This window comes from Daktulosphaira vitifoliae, unplaced genomic scaffold (assembly GCF_025091365.1).
Source record: "Daktulosphaira vitifoliae isolate Bord-2020 unplaced genomic scaffold, ASM2509136v1 Scaffold_1, whole genome shotgun sequence".
Taxonomy (NCBI): Eukaryota; Metazoa; Arthropoda; class Insecta; order Hemiptera; family Phylloxeridae; genus Daktulosphaira; species Daktulosphaira vitifoliae.
Window position 1 is genome coordinate 31106234 of NW_026099572.1, and position 15926 is coordinate 31122159.

The window sequence follows — 15926 nt, forward strand, 5'->3', positions numbered from 1 at the left end:
ATAATTAAGTATATTACGTAAGCTTTAATTTAAGATATATATAAAAGTGTTAGTATTTCGGGATCACTTTCAAAAATTAGGTTCAAAAAGTTTTACTTTCTATATACATTTTTAAATTTTGAAACCCCTTGTATTAAGGGTAATAGTCCGATTAAAAAAAACAGTATGTCGAATAAAAGAGGTATATAAATATTATATCTCATAAAAAAATTGTAATGATCCTTTAATTTTTCAAAAAGTTATGTAAATATAAAGTTAAATATGTAAAATATAAAATCGAGAATTTTTACACAAAAACAGCATTTGGTAGCTATTTTCACCGTGTAGACAAAATAAAGTTCGAAATTTTTTTTTTCCATGATAAAGTATATTAAATTACCTTTAATTTAAGATATATATAAAAGTGTCAGTCTTTCCGTAACATTTTCAAAAGTTAAGTTGTAAGAATAAATTTTTTTTTGAAAAAGTTGCCTTTTGAATCCTCCTTGTGGGCAGATAAAGGGTCAAATTTATAAAAAAAATATATCAAATGATAGGTAAGTACCTTATGTATCTATATAAAAGAATTTACATCAATTTTGTCATTTTTAAAAAAGTTATGGCAATTTTAAGGAAAAAAAAATTGAAAAAATGTCGAAAATTAGCGATTTTTAAATTTGTAATTTCTTTGGAGATTTCTCTTATTTACGGAGAATGAGAGATATTTATTCAATTTTTGAGGATAATGTCTTCGACTAGATACGATTTTTGATCTTTTGATATATAGTTAAAAGAAATCGGTTCAATGAGAGCTGAAATAAAGTGGTAACAGACACAAAAAAAATTACATCATAGTAAAACTAATACCTTCTGAGTTTCGCATCGAAGCTAAAAGTCTCAGAGAGTAAAAATCTTGAGCAGAGTATTGTGGATTTTGTGTATTTTGAAATTACCGAAATTTTTATAGGAAAAAATGGGTTTTTATTATCAGAAGAGGGTAGTGTAACGATCCCTAGTGTGATCTTAGTAGCTGTAGATCTTAATTTGATGTTAAATGCGATTGACTGGACTTAATTAAGAAACAACATATAAGAGGATTTAATAAAAATCCATACAATAGTCAGTTTTAGTTCCTTAGTTAATTTGTTATTTTGTGTTTTAAAAAGAAGGGAACCCTGTTTTGGTGATCTTGTAAATTACGAATATGTAACATACATAAAACACAGTTAAGTTTATTTTTTGTGCACCATTTCAAAAGCCGATACTATTATTGTGTATTAAGTATATAAAATTATACTAGAATAACCCGTTCTAAAAAAATATTGATAAATTTAATATTTAATTATTATTATTATTATACAAACACTCCAATAATTATAAACACGTATTTTATTAAATTAATAGATAAGTTTTATTATTGAATTAGCTACACTGAACGCAAATTAATTTCATTTATATAGTAAATATGTTGTGAGAGTGTGGTGCTTAATTAGTTTTATAACATTATTTGAATATTCATTTCATTAAATAGATTTTAGTTGTATATGACTCTGTATCGATTTTTTTTTTAACATTTCGTTGGTTTGTTATAAAACTAAATTAACAGGTAGTCAGTTTTGTAAATGTACCCGTTGATCTAAAATTAAAATATTTAACGTATTTGATTTTCATTATTGGATTAAAGCTTCAATTTCTATTTGTACGTTATGACACATATGGAGAAAAATTGTTTAACATATTTTTTAACCATAAATTTTTGAAAAATGAATAAATTAAAAACACATTTTTTTAATTATCTCTAATTCCCTCTTTATAAGACGTACTTTTTTTTGAAAATTGGATCTTTTACGTATTTAAAATAGTAACTTGTGTTTTTTTTTAACTTTTGAAAAAGTATAAAATCTTTAATAAAGTTAAATATTTACTGGAAATTTCATTTAAATCCTAGTTATTTATATATATGTGGCATATTTAACCCCTTTCTGCATAAGGTCCCATAAATGGCACAAATTAGTTTTTCTCATATATCTCGTTTAATATTTATCCGTTTACGTTATTTCATGCATGGCTGAAGTCGTCACAAAAAACCAAACAAATTTGTTATGACTCTGTCATCTAGCGGTAAATGTGTATACTGTAATTTAATAAAAATCGAATAAAATATTTGATACGGCATTATTAACTTTCGTGCGTTTTCAGAGTTTGATAACATGATTTTTGTAACATTGATTATTAAACAGAAAAATACAAGTCAGTTAGATTTTTTCTGCAGATTTCAAAAAATGTAAGTACATCTTTGTAGCTTAAATAGTTTTTAAAATAAATCGAAATTGAAGTTAGTGACATATATGGCACTACGCGTAATAAAAGTTCAGATAATCTGTGTCATATTTGGTACAACATACACAAAAAGAATTGTTTTAAAATTTTTTTTTATAAATATGAGAAACTAAATAAATTTAGTAATCAAAGACTATTTACCGACTAGAAATGTGATGTTTATTTTTATATCTTTTTGCCTAATTAAATATTAATTGTTATTACTTGGGCTACTAAGAGATTTTAACTGTTAATTAATTGTTTATTTTTATAAATATAAGAAACTAAATCAATTTTGTAATCAAAGACTGTTTACCGACAAGAAAAGTGATATACGAAGTAAAAAATATAGTATATTATAATAATGTGAGTATTATTTTATAACTGCATAAGATCCAAATATGGCACATAAATAGTTTTGGTGAACATTGTTCAATTTATGGCACACATTAGACTTTAGGGTTTTTAGGGTCAAAAATGGTAAAAAAAACTTTCATGTCACTATAACACCAAATCTAGATAAATATTTTTTTTTGAGAAAAATAATTCATGCAGAAAGGGGTTAAAATTAATAAATTTTTAAGTGATAACTTTATTAAAAATTTCCTACATATCTGTATTTAACCTACCAAAATTGTATTTCTATAAATATTCAAAGTTGTCCAATAAAAAAAAAAAAGTAAGTAGAAAAATAATATTAAAAATTAGTGATTATTAAAATATAACAAATTTAAAAATGTTTTGATATCATTTTATGGCTTAAATTAGGTTGAGATATAAGGATCACAAAAAAATAAATGCATAAAGTATAAATTTTTATAGAACATTTTTAATAACATCCATAAAGTTGTAATAAACAATACCATAAATTATTAACTGACAAATTTCGAAGAAGTAAGTACTAGAATAATACATTAACAACAATTTTCTATAATGAGCAAAATAATTTCATTACTATATCCAATACTCACATTATTTTAGTGCATTGATATTAAATTGAGATCTCAAATCAATGCTGTGTTTTGTAAGTACAACAATAATTTTACAGATTTCAGAATAAAGTGTGTTAAATATTTTAGTTATGCATTAATAACATAATTTGAATTTTAAATTAATTATGTTCTGAAGAGAAAAAAATTGATTTTATGTTCTTAGTACTATATATTTGGCACATAAAATTTAACAGTAATAATAACAATAATAAATTAAAATGTTCTAAGGACTTATTAAGTGTCATCATATTATTTAGAATATTACATTATGTTTAAAAAAAAATGAATAATGCTAAAACTTAATAATAATGGAGTATGATACAGATAAATTTTGTACTATAAAATACAGTAGTTATTTAGTATAAATTAAACTTAATTGCAATAATTAAATCTTTCATTGAGTGAATAAATGTAATTAAATAAATTTAAAAAGTTTTTTGAGAAAGACAAATTTTTATTGTGTAACTAGTTAAGGTAATAAATAACTGAAGCATATAATATAAATTCATAAATAGTAATATTTAAAATATGTATCAACTTCCGAAAACGATATGTTAATTTTAAGAAAATTCGACAAATAGCTTATTTTTGGTTGATTGGTATAGGTAACATTGAGTACATAAATATACATATTTTACACTAAAAGATCTATAAATAATAGATTTATAATAAAATTTCAATATTTTCAACAATTATTTACAAACGTGTGTTTTTTTTTAATTAATTAATTAATTAATTAATTGGCTTCAAATTAATTCTTTTCAAGTCACTCTATTGTCAGAACGAGAAAAAAATGTATTAGTTATTAAAAATTAATTATTTTTTTCTAGTATTGGTAGTAAATTTTCTTTTTGTAATTTATATATTATATCGAGTGTTCAATAAGTAAGGAAATGGGTTTATATTGCTCTCATCGTTTGTAACAACTGACCTGTTTCCTTTCATACTGAATGTTCTGTATACTGTTTATTATTTTACATAATAATATTAATATAATTCCTGTATAAATTGTTTAATTAATCATTATTATATTTTAATAATTGACAAAATTGTTATTGAAGCCCTAAAATAAAAAAACACGCATAAAAATAAATTACTTAATTTAATGGTATTTGTCATGTGTAATATGTCTATTTTATAATTATATTACACCCCTATAAATTATATTTTATTGATTCATATGTTAAGATTAGTGTTTATTATGTTTGATTGTCATTTGAAAAATAAATTGAATTATATGTAACCTTAAAATTTATTTAGCATGTATACTTAATTAAGAAATCTTTATTTATATAATAATTATACAGAGAATAATTAATTTATATAATAAAAAAAATTTAACAATTATTGTACATAAAGTATTTTTAAATATTTTATACAACCATGAATTAACAAGAAAAATTTCCAAATAAAAATTATAAACTGACATTTTTAACACTGCTTAAAGTTTTTTATAGGTTGATTTATCCCAACAACAGTTTGATGTTATAATATACAATGAGAAACAAGAAGATATAGAAAAAGATCTAATTAAAAATAATTAGTTATTATCACACAAGTTAATCACCATTTAAGTTATTATACCATAATTTACAACAAGATTATAATTATATAATTTATGAATAGTCACTGAATAAATGCACATAATGTATGTATTATTTTGGTAATAAAGAACCTTAACTATTGCAAGTGAAGCATTTGTCATAATGAGTAGTTCTAATAATAGGTACATAATGCATTACTCAAACTGTCATTGATTATATAATAAATCTTAAGTTACAATTCGAATTTAGCTGTAACACTGAATTGATTTTATAAATATTATATATATTTTTTCAATGAACTTCTATATATTACAATTAGTTAATGTATTTTATTCATTTTGATAATAAAGTTAATTACTTTTTGCGCAAAATTAATTTTCTAAAGCTAATATAAAGTAAATTTTTAAGCGAGTATAAGAAGAGAAATTAAGTTAGATAAATTAAGTTTTTAATAAATTATTAAAATAATATTCAATTAAAATTACATGTTAGTACAAAATGTACTAATAAATGAGAGCCATTCTCATAATTCAAAAAATTAATTTGATTTAATAATATTTTTATCTGAGATAAATTATTAACTTTTATTGATTGTACTTTTGATGGTAAGGAAATTAATTTAAGTATTAAAAATAATTAAAACATTTTATTACTAAATTGCCTTCCAAATTTATTTATTTATTTAGAAATACTGGAAAAACAAAATCTTCTACATATGATTAAAATACTTATCGAATTTTATAGAAAAAAATGTTGTTTCATATATATTTGTATGAAGCATAAAAACAATAATTTATATTGTTTCTTGTAAACGTGTTTGAGCAACTCGATCTATTTATAATTGCTAATAATATAGCCCATTTGGAGAATGGGCATGTCAATATTATACAAAATTCTATATATTAGCTATTTAGAATGTCAATGAACTTTTTAGGAAGTAGTAATATTTAGTATATAGTATCACTTTTTTGAGTTATGAACAACTATTAAAGAAAAACATGACTTGTATTGTATTTTTCATATTAATTTCTTCGAGTTATGGAAGACAAAATTACAAAAAAATTCGAATAATATTAGAATAATTAAACTTATACACAGTAATTTATATATAATTATATTATGACTTTTTAAGTAAAATATAAGCCGATAGTTAGATAAGGATCGTAAAAAAGAATTAAAATAATTGAAAAGCGATCCTTTTCGCAAGAAATAGAGCGTTTACGAAGAACTAGACCTTATTTTTAGTAAAAGGATGGAAACTTTGTTTCTGACAGTAGAGTTAGTAAAGCTGTATGAAAACTATACTTCCTATATTTAAAATGTAATTTAAAGAAGATGTATATGACTCCACATCAATCAGCCATCTATTCATCTACCATCGTTTACTTCCATTCATTTAAAACATGTAGTCTGGTTCCTCTTAACGCTGAACCGTCGTCATTGATTTTGTTGATGAGGTGTATTAGAAAGAGTTGTTATACTCAACCTAGATGGTCTAGGTTCAATTTCTAATGATCTAGTATACAGTTCATCTTCATTCATTAAGAAAGATGTATCCAATAGGTAATTAGCTACCCTTGATTGAAAATCTATTTTGTACGGCGTTTGTTGAAATCGACGGATTTCCTGAACTACGTGAGCAATCTAAACATGAACACAAATATTCCTAATATTGAATGTTAAGTTATACAAATTAATTTTATTATCAATAATTATTTGAATATGATTTTTAAGAATTAATATGTATTAGTCATATTGGTTTAATTTCGACTGTTAAGACATTTTATGATAAATACTTGTTTTACTAAATAATAATAAACAATAATCATTAAGAAGTTATTAACAATAATTATTTGAGTGTAAATTACTAGTTGAGTACAAGCTGTACAGTTACATAATGCAATTAGGAATATTAATTCTAATTAAGTGTTACATATAATCAAGCTCTACATACAATAGTCCCCTGTTATTTACTATTTAACTTTAAATAAATTTTATAGTATTTAAGAAGTTTAATTAATTAGAATTAATTTTGGGAAATCATTTATTTATAATTTTAAACTATTTATATAACTAAGTTAAATATAAAAATTTTCTTAAACAGTTATGTTTTGAACACCAATAAAACCCTTTAGTTTATCATATTCGAAATATTATTTATTTTTTTAAATGATTTTTAAATAACTAACTTATTAGATATTGACAGTGAAGTTAATAAAATAAATACTATTTTAAAATATTAAAATCTTACCATGCGTAGTTTTGAAAAGTTCAACAAACCATCCTCCGCCAAGCTGGGTGTTCCTTCTTCTAAAAACGATAAGTCACTTAAGTACATCCCTAGGTAAGGTATACACGGTGGATCGCATCTGTGTAAAGCTTCTCGGAGGTTTCTGAACCTTCCGTCAGATGACACAATTATTTGCAACTTTTGAACTGATTGTTTTGTCTAATATAAAGAAATAGACACAGTTATATCAATTCTAGTTGTCGGTTAAAAATTGAGTAAAATATAAATGAGTGGTATTTATTTATTTATTAAAATAAATTCAAAATTCTTCATTTTTAGTGAAATTTTCTTGGTATAATATTAATAAAATATTTCAAATTAGTATTAAATTCGAATAATTTTTAAAACGAAATTAATGAATATTTTGTTTAGGGTGATATTTGATTATGTTTTTCTATGGTACTTACAGCTTTTGAAACTTTTTCCCATGTTTTTTTTAGACGAAATACAGAGCTGTTTGTGAATGCGGAGCATATTTGAAGAACACCATTAAAATTATGTAAGCATTTAGATATATCAGCTACCGCTGCCCATTTTTCAATAGTTACAACTCTAGCAGCTATATTGTTCTTTCGCATTATTTCTGAAGCAACCAACTGTGATATTTCATTAAACCTTTTGGTCATGAGAATTATATGTGGAGCTTTTATGTTTTTATCATCTTTCATCCATGCGCGTCCGAAAAATTCCCTAAAAAGGTAATATATGTATGATGATAAACTTAATACTTAATGATATAATATTTACTGGCTTTGAATTCTTATGAATATTTGATGATCAATGTATGTCATTTGCTCAGCTATTTCTAAAGCTGATAAAGTATCAATATTCTCTATGCTCGGTATCTAAAAATTAACATGATTTTAGAGCAATTTCAATTAATAAAATTTTATTTACAAAAAATCCTACTAGTAGTTCCTGCTGTAAGATTTTTTCAACACTTTTTTTTTTAGAAGATAAATATGTTCAAAATAAGAAATACACAGTTTTTAATTAACTATTATTTTAGCTAAATTAGATAGAAAAATCATAAGAAGAAGTCTTAGTTTTTATAAATGCACTCAAGCCAGCACTATAACAATTTATAGAAATGATTAGTAATGTAATTAAAGTTTACGAGTTTATTTTTAAACAACTTTTTCTTCGCTTGTTAAAAATACTATTTTCAGCAAAAAAAAATCTCAAGATATAAAATAATTAATAACACACTGTAATAATTTAATGATTATATTTACCTGAGTTGGGATGAGTAACATATTTAGATCTATAATATTTTTTTTTGTTTCATCCATTGTAAGCAAGCGAAGTAACTGTCCAGCTATTTTATGTTCAGCTGGTAAAAGATTTGGGCTGAAGAGTATGTCCTCTAAAAAATCTATTGTCATATTTTTGAGGCGTGGTTCATTTTCAAAGTCCTTAAAATGAAGTGCCAAATTATGAAAAATTATGCTTAATATTTATTCTGTTTATATACTTGTGGATGCTTTGATATCCAATGCTTTAAAACGTTTAAGACTCTCATTGTTGCTGCCGTTGACATAACTGATTCTTTTCTTTTTCTTTCTGCTGAACAACACTTTTGATCATGTAAAGGAGATAGTTCTCGAGGGTTACTTGAAGCTGATGTAGCAATTGCAAAAGCAGCAGCTGCAGTGGACGTACTGCTCCTTTGAATAAAAGAAGAGTTTACGTCAATGTTACAGTTAATGGATAAACTGTAATTTTCTGCCTGGTAAAAGGCAACTGTTGAACTTCAATCTGATTTTAATCGGTATGTTTTAAGTTTTATTTTAGCTGTTAAAAACTTCTTAGAATCGAATAAGTATATTAAATAATAATATTTACAATAAAAAAGTAATTTGAAATGATTATGTGCATGAACATTAATATGCAGTAAAAAATGGTCATTCGAATTTATTTTTAGATATATTATCATAATACTTGGAAAACTATTGTATATAACACGTGCACGGAAACATTCCTAGGGGTCGTAGGTGTTTTCTATTTTGTTAAAACAAACTAACTATAGTAATATAATATGTTAAAATTGTTATAAAATATGAACTCTACTTTTAGTTGTTAGAAATGAGATTCAAGTTTGCTTTGCGTGGCTAAAGTTAAATAGTTTTAATACCTGCGGGACCAACAGGAGTTAACTAAATATATGAATAGCTCTAAAACTGTCTATTCATCACTACTGTAAGGGTGTGTATCAAACATATCAGCTAACTGCTAGAAACCATGCATTTGATTATTTATATATTTTTCTTTTTCAATATTATTATCTAAAAGAATTAAAGATCCTGTTGATAATTTTTGGTTTTGGTGAATTAAACCAAATGATTTTAAAAGTGTCGGAGAGCAAAAATAACACGATATTAGCTTTAAGATACCAAAGAGTAGCAAAATAACTAGCCTGCAAATAGGTTTCATGCAGAAATCGAAATCAAAAATAAAAGTGTATCAAAAACCCCTTTTGTTTGCTGATTTCAAATGTCAGACCTTCTCTCACATTGTGCATGTTCGTAGCACTTACCCAAATTCCGGCCTTCCTGTTCTGAACACAAAAATAAAAAAAATAACGTGTAAAACAAATTATAACTGTTTTACTTCGGGGTTTCATATTAATTGAGCGCAGGACCTTTTTATAACTCCTCATAAAAATTAATTTTTTTTTGAGACATTTACCTAAATAGTAAGTTGGTCCCACGCTTATCAATTATGAAATATACGCTTAATAATAACACTAAATTATTATTATTTTAATTTGATAAAAATACAGTTACCTTCTTTTCGATTGCCTAGATGATGTAATAACAACTCCAGCCCTACTTGTTAATAGTGGGCTATCATGTTGCATACTAGTTCTTTGTGATATACTACTACTATAACATCCATCTGCATCAGCTGTACAAGCAAATGATTTTCTTCTAGAGAAGTACTGTATTTAAACGAATTTTTTATTGATAATTTTGGGTAAATTGAGTGTAATTATTTTATTGAATATCAAAAAAATAATACCTGTGCTATACTAGAATTTACTAACGATGCTGATCTTGATGACGACGCGCTATGAATATTACTTAACCATTCGTTCTCGTCTGTGTTACCTGTCTCATCATCATACACTCCCAAACTCTTTTTTCTTCTAAACTGAGTACTTTCGTGAGTAAACCAACTTCTTCTGCGTGGCTGTGGAGTATAAAAGTGTTTTTCCGGATGAAATCTATATAATAAGATTTATTAAATGAAAGTTTAAATTAACCAAGTAATTATTACTTTTCCACGAACTCTTTGGCTGCATCAGTAATAATTGTTCCAATTTTGATAGCATGTCCATGATGAATAGGAAATCCGTGTAGTTTTGAAGGCGATTGAACTTTTCGTTCGGGTGGTGATACTTTAGATGAACTAAAAGTAGTAGTTTCATTAGAACTTCTATCCAAATTTGAAGTAGCTGCTACTAACGTCGAGCTACTGTTATTACTATTATTACTACAAGGAGAAACTGCAGTAACAGTTTGTTGGTTATCTATAATATTTAAAAAGTAAAAATTTCTTAATAATAAAAATATTACTTAACATAAATTATTTGATTTACTAACCTCCTGTTAAAGTTTCATTACTGGAAGATGATGTTGCTTTGACCATAGTAGGTGGTGCTAAATGACAGGTATCAGCAGTGTCTTCAATTCTTATACTGACTTTTCTTCTGGGAGTAGTTTGTTGGTATAAACTAGTAGTAGAACTATACTCCTCAGACATCATCTTTACTTTTCTCTCTTCTTCTTCAACTACAATAAAATGAATTTATTCAAAAGATTTAACAATTTTATTTTATAATTCAACATATTAAAACTTCTAATGTATATTTAACTATCAGTATTACGTTTACGAAAACTATATTTTCTTCCTGTTCTCTGTCCCTGTTGATAATCGACACTACTGCTTCGATCTCTTTCACTAATTTCTGAACAGTAACCTGGAACATCATAAAAATTAGTGTTAAAAAGGTCAATGCCGTAGAACGCCCATATGTTTTACATATGAGCGTTTTAAAAAATTGGATACCAGATACAGAACTGGCCGCACTAGTCCTTCGAGGAGACGAAATTACACTAGATCTTCTTCGCTCTCTTTCTCCAGTCGTTAAATGATGACTGTCATGAGTTTCTCCCTTATCCACCGACCTACATTATGACATAACATTTTCTTTAGGAAATTATTAAAAAGTTTATTAAATTATTTATTCAGACTTACAAACTACTTGGTTGGCAGCTGGTATCATAAATATCGACTTCATTATTGTAAAACACTTTTTTTAAAGCTTCCAAAATTGTGACTCCATCGGTAAAGACTCTATAAGTCAATAAAAATGTATTAAGAAAATCTATAGACAGAAATCTCAAGTCCACTAATCTTGATATTAGTTTTTCTTTTGTTGCGTGATGAATTCGTGGTATCTATTAACAAAGTAAGATAAAATTGTATTTAAGTCACACGTCTGGGCACTGTTAACATTGCTCACCCTGCAGGAGTTATAATATTTACTAAATTTTATGTCTTTGTCGTCTTTAAAAAGTTTTGGGTCATTACGCATTGAATGGGGCATCGTAACTGAAGACGTATCTGACATAGAATTTCGAAGCATTGCGTCAAATCTCAGATTTTCAATACACTGTTTTTTATTTAAAAAAAAAATTATTTTAAAATCTGCAAAAAAATATCAAAAAAAACTACTAACCTGGCTGATATCACTGACCCAAGCTGTTTTTTCTTGCAATGAAGGTGCATATAAATGAACAGTGAGTGGGGTAGTAGACTTGCAATCGATGTATAATTGAAAATCGTAGTTTTGAGGCTTAGGACTGGGACTTGGACTTGGACTTGAAGAATATTTTAAACCTTCACAATCACTGTTTTCGATATCACTTGAATGACTAGTTCCAGCTGAATCATCAGCAGCTATCGCAGCAAAAATAGCAATTATTTTTACTGTGTTGTAATATTTTAATAATGAAATAGTATTAAACATACCTTCGTTATTGCTTTCTTGAGTTTCAATTTCACCTTGATTATTGTCATCTTCTTTTTCATTAGGATCCTCAATTAATCGACATTCAGCTAATGATATTTTGCCGACTTCTGGCGCTAAATGCAATTTACCACTTGTTGTTCTATATTAAAATTTAGTAAATTAATTAATTTTAAATTGCATAAATAATGTTTTATTTGCCTTGTAGTAATTATCATATGATTTGTAAACAGAAAACATTGCCTGATCGCTTCTTTTTCTGATTTAAAATGCGGAATCCTGCTTTTTTTTCTTGTTGTTGGAATCTGCACTAATGTACCCTGTCTAACAAATATTTGATTGACATCTAGTAGTATATCACAGCCTTCAATAATCATTCTTTCAATAGAAAGATTTTTTCTCAAATTTTCGGTTTCGCTAACTTCATCATGAATTTGTCTACTTAAATCTTCTAATTTTTGACAAGCCATTTGCAAACTTTTTCGTTCGACATGATCATGTGGTGTATGAGCCAAAATCTCATGAAGAGTTATTATGTATCTAGGAATCTGTAAAAAATAAATATTATTAAAATAAAAGATGTAACTTTAATAAAATTGACTCATTAACTTTGTTTATTTATTATTCTTTTTAATAAAATACCTTAAAATATGAAGTATTTGATTTATTCTTGTGTTACCAAAATACCTCAAAAGAGTGGTATTTCTCAGTAAAAACGTAATACCTTAAACTCAATATATAAACGCCAAAGTGTAGATTGAATTGTTTATTTAAAATAATTTAAATTGTTTATTTAGATAATAAGCAAATCAATTTTTTTATCATTTATGAAAATTTTTAGGACTATAAATATAATCTGTATAACTTTTTAATATAAAATAGAATGAAGTAGCATATATAAGGTGATCTAAATCGGGTAAGACACTCATTATCTCAGAAAATATAGAGAATTTTAAATTTTATTATAAAGAAAAAATATCAAGTTCAAAAAACTCTACTGTTATATGTAGTCAAACCATTATTTTTTTCGCCCCTTCAAGGATAAAAACCCTTATTTATAATTTTCTTTAATGGGAACCCTTATTTTTAACTTTATAATATGATAGACAAAAAAAATTACAAACAATTTTGTTCTTATAATTTTTTTTATCCGATTAACCGTTCGTCCGTTACAGCTTGTTAAAGTTAAGTGATTTTAGGCCAAATTTCTATTGTCATTTTACTGTATTAAATACAGAAGTCATTATTTTTATTTGCTGTTGCATAAACCAAATTTAATTGATCAAGTTATGATAGTTAAATTAGCTATAAAAATTTACTACGCACTAAATGAGTGATAACAATAATAGATTCAAACCGGGTTTTCGGTGTATTATTAATAGCTAAGTCTATGGTTTTGTAAAACTAAAGAATCTAAAAATAATACCGGTTGCACTGCCACCGATATTATCGGTTATTTATAATAATAAATGACAATATTTTTTCTGGAAGTCAAAATCTTTAAACAATTATAAAACATAATCGGTTGTTCGTATAAAAAAAATTATAAGAACAAAATGGTTTGTAATTTTTTTTTCTATCATATTATCAAATCAAAAATAGTGAATCCCATTTAAAAAAATTATAAATTAACATTTTTTCCCTGAAGGGATAAAAAAATTTTTATTAACTTCATATTATTGTAGAGTTTTATAAACTTAATAATTTTTCTTTTTACAAAAATTTTAAACTATCAACAGTTTCTGAGAAAATAAGTGTCTTACCAGATTTCGATCACCCTGTATATATATATATATATATATATTTGAAAACTTACGTATTTTCTATTGTGATGGATGAAATTACTAGAGAAATACAAGGAGAGGTGCCGTGGTACATGTTGTTTGCTGACGATATAGTGTTAATAGGAGAAAATGGGGAGGAAATTAATCAAAAGCTAGAGGCGTGAAGATCAGCTCTTGAAGAAAAGGGTTTAAGAATAAGTAAGAGTAAGATAGAGTGTATAGAATACGAGTTTGACAAAGGAGAATACGAGGTAGGTGAAATCAGGAGATCAGTGACAATAGACGAGAACGTAATTGCATTGGTGGAAAGTTTTAAGTATTTAGGGCCAGTTGTGCAAAAGAGTGATGATATTAACGAGAATGTAAGGCACAGGATTAAGTGCGCGTGGTTTAAGTGGAGAGAAGCGTCTGGTGTCTTATACGATAAAAGAATTGCTATGAGGCTGAAAAGTAAATTCTACAAGACTGTAGTGAGACCAGATATCATGTATGGTTCAGAGTGTTGGGCGGTTGATAAGAAAGTAGAGCAGAGAATGAGTGTTGCAGAGATGAGAATGCTTAGATGGATGAGTGAAGTGATAGAAAATATAGGATAAGAAATGGGCATATAAGAGGGAGTATAGATGAAGCGTCAATTGTGAATAAAATGAGAAAAAATAGTCTTAGATGGTTTAGTCATGTTATGAGGATAGAAGAATCGGAATCTGTAAGAATAGTTATAGAAATGAATGTTGAAAGAAGAAGAGGTAGAGGAAGACCAAAAAAGCTGAAGCGAGTGTAGATGATGTGGGAGATCGTGTCAAGTGGAAGTATAAGATAAGGGTGGCCGACCCCAAGTAGTTTGAATTAAGTCGAGGAAGAAGAAGAAGATATTTGAAAACTTACTTGATGCATTGGCACTATTAAAAAATTTTCTAGTGATCGAGCATGACATGCTGGCTTATTTTCTAGACGTTCTAAAAGATTAACAAATGCAGGATTCTGTTTACATTCTGTTAACACTTGTAAACTATAATGATGGTTTCTAACGTATTCTTGATAGATTGTCAGCATAGGCAGTAGTATGTCAAAGAGATCACCTACAAAAATTTTTATCTTATATTTTAAATAAATTAAATGAATACTTCCTAACTATTAAAAATATTATCGCTTATAAATATTTATTCCTAATTTTCCTTTAAATAATAACAAATATTAGAATTTAAATTAACTATTTTACTACATTATTTTAAGTTTTCTATTTCATTTCTCATCATAATTAAAGTTTATCTGTAATACGTAATTATAAAATATAAATTATATGAATTACAAAAATGTTTAAAAATCGAACTAAGATAAATATTTGGGATTCGTCAAAGTAAAAAAATAATTCTTCGAAACTTACTTAAAATTAATGTTGGCCAGTTTTCCATTCTGGTCGTCAGTCCTTTGTAAAATATTTGATGTAAAAATAATACAGTCTCACTGTTCAAGAAAATAGAACTGATATCTTCATGAGTACATGGTGGTTTTTTCGAGCTAGCTGCCATACGCAAAGGTCGCAGAAAGCATGTTACTAATACTTCTAGTTGACCAACGTATTCTTCTTCAGCTTCTACCATTCGAAAAACAAGACTGTAATAGTAAAATATATAAATTACAAACTTAATCAGATATCTATTTTAGTTTCGATGCGAAGCTGAGAAGGTATTGCTTTTACTATGATATGTTTTGTTTGTTTTTTTTTGTGTCTGTTACCACATTTTCTCAGCACTCACCGAACGGATTTCTTTCAACGATACGTCAAAAGATCACAAATAGTATCTAGTCGAAGACATTACCCTTAAAAATTGAACAAATTTCCGTCGTTCCCCGTAAATGGAGGAAACCTCCAAAAAAATTACAAATTTAAAAATCGTTAATTTTCGAAATTTTTTCAATTTTGTTTACTAAAAACTGCCGTAACTTTTTCAAAAATGAAGATATCAATATAATTTTTTTTTT

At 26.1% G+C, this 15926-nt stretch overlaps 1 protein-coding gene and 1 long non-coding RNA gene across 5 annotated transcripts in view; one reads left to right on the forward strand and one right to left on the reverse strand.

Annotated features, from left to right (window-relative positions):
* Positions 1–2127: 2127 nt before the first annotated feature.
* On the forward strand, positions 2128–3364 carry LOC126894082 (uncharacterized). The gene is made up of 3 exons (XR_007701311.1): positions 2128–2263; positions 3067–3192; positions 3280–3364. It is a non-coding gene; the product is annotated as an uncharacterized LOC126894082 (long non-coding RNA).
* A 660-nt stretch (positions 3365–4024) lies between these two features.
* The window catches only part of LOC126894055 (ras-specific guanine nucleotide-releasing factor 2-like), a 28152-nt gene continuing 16250 nt past the window's right edge, over positions 4025–15926 (reverse strand). The window contains exons 6-25 of one of the 4 annotated variants that reach the window (XM_050664704.1): positions 15328–15557; positions 14829–15022; positions 12361–12707; positions 12162–12301; positions 11869–12089; positions 11653–11802; positions 11385–11587; positions 11208–11314; positions 11014–11106; positions 10730–10918; positions 10404–10656; positions 10146–10350; positions 9911–10065; positions 9661–9681; positions 8599–8791; positions 8360–8539; positions 7872–7969; positions 7532–7814; positions 7086–7283; positions 4025–6478 (exon numbers count right to left, since the gene is read on the reverse strand). In XM_050664704.1, the coding sequence (XP_050520661.1) occupies positions 6272–6478; positions 7086–7283; positions 7532–7814; positions 7872–7969; positions 8360–8539; positions 8599–8791; positions 9661–9681; positions 9911–10065; positions 10146–10350; positions 10404–10656; positions 10730–10918; positions 11014–11106; positions 11208–11314; positions 11385–11587; positions 11653–11802; positions 11869–12089; positions 12162–12301; positions 12361–12707; positions 14829–15022; positions 15328–15557 (3667 nt within the window). In that variant the 3' untranslated portion in view covers positions 4025–6271. Of the gene's footprint in view, positions 6479–7085; positions 7284–7531; positions 7815–7871; positions 7970–8359; positions 8540–8598; positions 8792–9660; positions 9682–9910; positions 10066–10145; positions 10351–10403; positions 10657–10729; positions 10919–11013; positions 11107–11195; positions 11315–11384; positions 11588–11652; positions 11803–11868; positions 12090–12161; positions 12302–12360; positions 12708–14828; positions 15023–15327; positions 15558–15926 lie in introns of all 4 variants that reach the window. The other 3 variants (XM_050664705.1, XM_050664703.1, XM_050664706.1) reach the window with 3 other exon arrangements.